At 34.7% G+C, this 5603-nt stretch overlaps 1 protein-coding gene across 1 annotated transcript; it reads right to left on the bottom strand.

Annotated features, from left to right (window-relative positions):
* Positions 1 to 3384: 3384 nt before the first annotated feature.
* Positions 3385 to 4386, bottom strand: LOC101034880 (olfactory receptor 4A16-like). Its single transcript, XM_003920081.4, has one exon. It carries the CDS (start codon positions 4384 to 4386, stop codon positions 3385 to 3387), a length of 1002 nt encoding a protein of 333 aa, XP_003920130.2.
* Between the last annotated feature and the right edge of the window lie 1217 nt (positions 4387 to 5603).

Raw genomic sequence — 5603 nt, 5'->3', positions numbered from 1 at the left:
TTTTCACACTGCTGATAAAGAAATACCAAAGATTGGACAATTTACAAAAGAAATTTAATGGACTTAGAGTCCCACATAACTGTGGAGGCCTCACAATCACAGCAGAAGGCAAGGAGGAAAAAGTCAGGTATTATATGAAAGGCAGCAGACAAGATCTCTGAGAGATTGTGCAGGGAAACTCCTCTTTATAATACCATCAGATTTCATGAGACTCATTCACTATCATAAAACAGCAGGAGAAAGACTTATCCCTGTGAATCAGTTACCTCCCACTAGGTCCCTCCCACAACATGGGAGAATTCAAGATGAGATTTGAGTAGGGACACAGCCAAACCATATCAGATCTGAATAAGCATTTCTCTAAACAAGACCTAAAATGTATATAAATAAATGCTCAAAATCACTAATCATCAGAGGAATGCAAATTAAAACCACAATTAAATGTTACCTCATACCTGTTAGACTGGCTGTATCAAAAAGACAAAAGTTAACAAGTAACAAGTGTTGGTGAGGATGTGGAGAACAGGGAACCCTTGCATACTGTTGCTAGTAATGTAGATTAGTTCAGCTATTACAGAAAACAGCATGAAGGATTCTCAGAAATTAAAACTATCATATGATCCAGTGATCCTATTACTATGTATATATATATTTTTTAATTTTTTTATTATACTTTAAGTTCCGGGATACATGTACAGAACATGCAGGTTTGCTACTTAGGTTTACATATTCCATGGTGGTTTGCTGCACCCATCAACCCATCATCTACATTAGGTATTTTTCCTAATACTATCCCTCTTCTAGCCCCCCAACCCTCACCCCCTGACAGGTCCCAATGCATGATGTTCCCCTCCCTGTGTCCATGTGTTCTCATCATTCAAATCCCACTTATGAGTGAGAACATGTTGTGTTTGGTTTTCTATTCTTGTGTTAGTTTGCTGAGAATGATGATTCCCAACTTCATCCATGTCCCTACAAAGGACATGAACTCACCCTTCTTTATGGCTGCATAGTATTCCATGGTGTATATGTGCCACGTTTTCTTTATGCAGTCTATCATTGACGAGCATTTGGGTCATTTCTAAGGCTTTGTTATTGTGAATAGTGCTACGATAAACATACATGTGCATGTGTCCTTATAGCAGAATGATTTATAATCCTCTGTGTATATGCCTAGTAATGGGATTGCCAGGTCAAATGGTATTTCTAGTTCTAGATCCTTGAGGAATCACTACACTGTTTTCCACAATGGTTGAACTAATTTACATTCCCACCAACAGTATAAAAGTGTTCCTATTTCTCCACATCCTCTAAAGCATGTTTTTTTCTGGACTTTTTAGTGATCTAAGGAAAATTAGAGAAAATAAAAAACAGAGATCCAATAAACACATTAAGAATATACTCAACTTCAATAGCAATAAAGATTGCAAATGAAAAACCACAATGTATTCAGTCTTAAAGCTATTACATTAGCAAAAATATCAAACGTCTCATTATACTGAGGTGCTGTAAGGATGTAAAGCAATGAAACTTTTATGCACTATTGGTAGGAGTAACTTAACTGGTTGATGAGCTGATTAGTAATATAACATTAGAAAAAATGCAATAATTTGTAAAGGTATATAAGCATTATACTTAACAAAAAATATTTTTTCAGGCTGTCCATAGCAGCATATTGTGCAACATTAACAAAAAAAAAAACTAAAAACAATGTAAATGGCCTCTGATTGAATTGATGCATACATTGTGGTATATTGATACATGGAATAATATACACCAAGCAAAAAGAGACTAAAGCAGCATACCATAATATAATCAAATCTTAAAACATTTACATTGTGGAAGAAAGTAAAATTTAGAAAACTACAGGCAATATAATTTTAATAAAGGCAAGGAATATAAAAATCTAAACAATATCTTTTAAGAAAAAGTACATATGTAGTTAAACTATTTTAACTATGATTAACAAAATGTTTAGCATTGGGTTTATCTCTGGCGAGAAGCTGAGGAATGGCATCAGGGTGGTACACCCAGGTGGTTTCAATAACATTGATAATATTATGAATTTCACATATCATTTGGTATTCATCCAAATTATACAATTTTTAAGTAATAAAAGTTATAACATTTTTTATTCAGAAAAGTAAATTTTTGTACATTAGATCTCTAGACGTGTTCATTGTTCCTTTCTGCTTCTGTTATTTTATATCCTCTGACTAAGGTACAACGTGAGGACTGTAGGTAACAAAATTGTACTCTATTTGGTATTTATGCTACATGAGTAAACGTTAGCTGCTTTTCCACAAAAAGTGAGTGTTTTAGATGATACATATATTAATTTGCCTCACAGTAATTTTACTCTTTATGTGTATCCCATAACATCATGTTGTATATTTTCAACATACATAATGAAATTTATTTTAAAAACCTAAATCATACAAAGTATAATGTTCTATATTGCAATTAAAGCAATTCACTCTTCTTGTTTTCTGATGTCCTAAGGCAACTGCAAACTGAGAAAAACTTGTTTTGTAACATGAAATTGAAAACCAAAATGTTGCCTATACCACAACAAATCATGTTTAAGTCTATAAGCAATTTAAATTAAACACAACATTTAGAAAACACGTTGCTTACACAAAATAACACATTTCCTTATTCATATTTTCAGCATTATGAATACAAAATAAGAAGCTTTGCCTTTTCTTCAAAGAATGGCAAAAATTCACATGAGAAATAGTGAAGAAAATCATAAAAATATGTTTACAACTTGGATTAGTACAGTTCTCAAAACTAAAGAAAAGTATTTTTTTTTTCTGCAGTAAAGAACTAGATTCTGTTTTCATCATCATCTACATTCCAGCTAACGAAATTGTTTACTAATAATGTTTTTAATTAAAGACAATATCGTCTGTCATCCAAATATCCTGAACTGGAAATGCATAGACATGACCTGAGGAATGAAAGTAATCTTAAAACAAAATTAATAATACAGAAAGCTTTTTACTGATAGCATAATAAACAATAAGATTTAAAAACCACTCTCTTGGCCCCAGAAATTTGTTCTAAGTATTAGCCAAATTGTTTTCTCATGAATTTGGGTAAAAGTATATCTACGGAAGGAAGTGGCTTGTGTTTTCTCTTTTGAAAAGAATAAACCATTTTTTTCTAAGTCCTATTTCAATATTAACAGAAAAATTAAGCTACAAGGTAAGCTTGGTTTTATTTTTACTTGTACCAAGGCCACTATCTGTGACTTTTATTCATTCTCCAGAATTTCTCTATTAGATTAATTCTAGTCTCAGTGGATAATTTATTCTATTTTTCTGATGGCTTTATGTAGATAGAGAGAAGCATCCCTACAGAATCTGTTGAATGACTACATTACCCAGATTGAATTGACTGGCTATTTGTTGCTTTAGAACTAGTAACAAACATGCTCAGTGTGGGAGAAACTCTTATTCTAACTATATTTAACTTTTTACACCAGAGTTTTTTCATAGCATTTTTCATCTCTGAATTTCTCAACGTATACATTAAAGGATTTAACATGGGTGTGATAATTGTATAAAACACAGTCATGAATTTATCAAATAGAAAGTTGGAAACTGGTCTAACATACATGAAAATACAGGGAACAAAAAAGAGGATAACCACGGTGACGTGGGAGCTGCAGGTAGACAGGGCTTTGCGCCTCCCTTCCTGACTGTAAGTTTTAAGGGAGTTTAGGATGACTCCGTAGGAAATTAGCAGAAAGGTAAAGATGACCATACAGATTGTTCCACCATTGGCAACCACAGTGAGGCCTATAAAGTTGGTGTCAGTGCACGCCAGTTCCAGTAACGGGTACATGTCACAGACAAAATGGTCAATAACGTTGGGGCCACAGAATGGTAGACTGTACACAATAACAATTTGAACCACAGAGTGCACAAAACCTCCAACCACAGCCATCACCAAGAGAAAGATGCAAACCTGTCGACTCATGATGTTCAAATAGTGCAGTGGCTTAGTGATGGCCACATAGCGATCAAAGGCCATCATCACCAGAAGGAAGACCTCTGCACCACCAAGTAAGTGTTCTATGAAGAGCTGACCCATGCAAGCTGAGAAGGAAATGCTGTTTTTATCACAGGGTAGGTCCATCATCAATTTGGGTGACATGGCAGTGGAATATATGGCATCCAGAAGTGACAAGTAGGCAAGGAAGGAGTACATTGGGGAGCCCAAGGAGGGGCTGCCGAGAGTAGTCGCCACAATGAGGAGATTTCCCACCATTGTCACAATGTATATGAGTAAAAGCATGGCAAATAAAGCTTTTTGCACATCAGGATCCTGAGTGAGCCCCAGGAGGACAAATTCTGTAACACTGTTACTCTGTCTCATTTACTCTTCTTCCAAGCTTATATCAGAACTAAGAGCTAAGGAGAGCAGGACCTGCAAAGAAATAGTGAACAGGAATGTAAATACATCTATTACGTCACAGAGCACATCTACATCGTTATATCTCCAACAGTCATTTATACTCAATAAGCATTTACTAAGTCTCTATTGTGTTCCTCGTCCAAAAAGTCCAATAGACCTTCCCTTGAAAAGTCTATATCGCTCAGAAGAATTCGTTTTCAGCCAACAGGTAAATGATCTGTCTCCAAGTCTTAGTGGGTATTCTATACAGAAAAATAATTAAAGGTGCAACCATCAATCATACTTTAATAACTTCATATTTAAAATACGTTACTTTTTTGCACAGCGATCAGCTTTGGTGGACAGGGAACAGCTTTCCTCTCTCAAGAAACTTACACTTATAAACTTGTTATAAGTTATAAACTTGAAATAACTAAATTAACATAGATTCATTCCTTCACATTTGTAGTAGTTATGGTATCTTTACAATATGACCTGTGCAGCAACAAAATTATCATCTTCTGAAATATCTCACAGTACTATGACATAACAAAAACAGACCAGATCCTAGTTCAAAAAAAAAAAAAAAAAAACGGAAGAAAGAAAAGAAAATTCAAAAGAAAGAAAAGCACATTGTTTCTCAAAGTCTCTAGATCTAATGGTTAAGGACAAGCCAATGACAGAAAACAGTGGGATAAGTAGAGAAGTAGAGATACAAATCCAGACTTTCCGATTATTCACTGCTGAGGAAAACTGCAGAATTACTAAAACTCAAGTGTAGACAGGATGATTCTATTGACATATACTGGCAGTGGAAGAGGACATTTGCAGAATTTGAGCTGTCTCTAGAAGCCAGCTGTGATGAACATTCCACAGGTCTCATTCACATTACCACTTCCAGCTGATTCCGGAGTCCTGTCATTGTTGAAGCTATAGACTGATAGAGACACACCTGCTAAAGAACATAAGAGAATAGTGTAGTCTGTAGCCGGTTCTGTTATTTTTTCATCCCTTACTTGCTGCAAGGTTTAGTGACTTTTCCTTCTTCCATCGTCAAAACTAGATTTCAACAGGACAATTCTTTTGACAATTTAAATATTTACTTGTAAAATAATAGAGTATGTAAACTATCCTCTGTAAGTAATTAAGACAGAATACTTTAGAAACTGAAAGATACCATTACTAGGCCTTGAATGTGA

The sequence above is a fragment of the Saimiri boliviensis genome, chromosome 6 (genome assembly GCF_048565385.1).
Source record: "Saimiri boliviensis isolate mSaiBol1 chromosome 6, mSaiBol1.pri, whole genome shotgun sequence".
NCBI lineage: Eukaryota > Metazoa > Chordata > Mammalia > Primates > Cebidae > Saimiri > Saimiri boliviensis.
Note: the sequence above shows the minus strand (reverse complement) of the source record. Positions and strands in the feature narration are given on the sequence as shown.

Excerpts from the sequence above, each read along its gene's own strand:
- LOC101034880 (XM_003920081.4), bottom strand. The coding sequence starts at position 4,386 with ATGAGACAGAGTAACAGTGTTACAGAATTTGTCCTCCTGGGGCTCACT.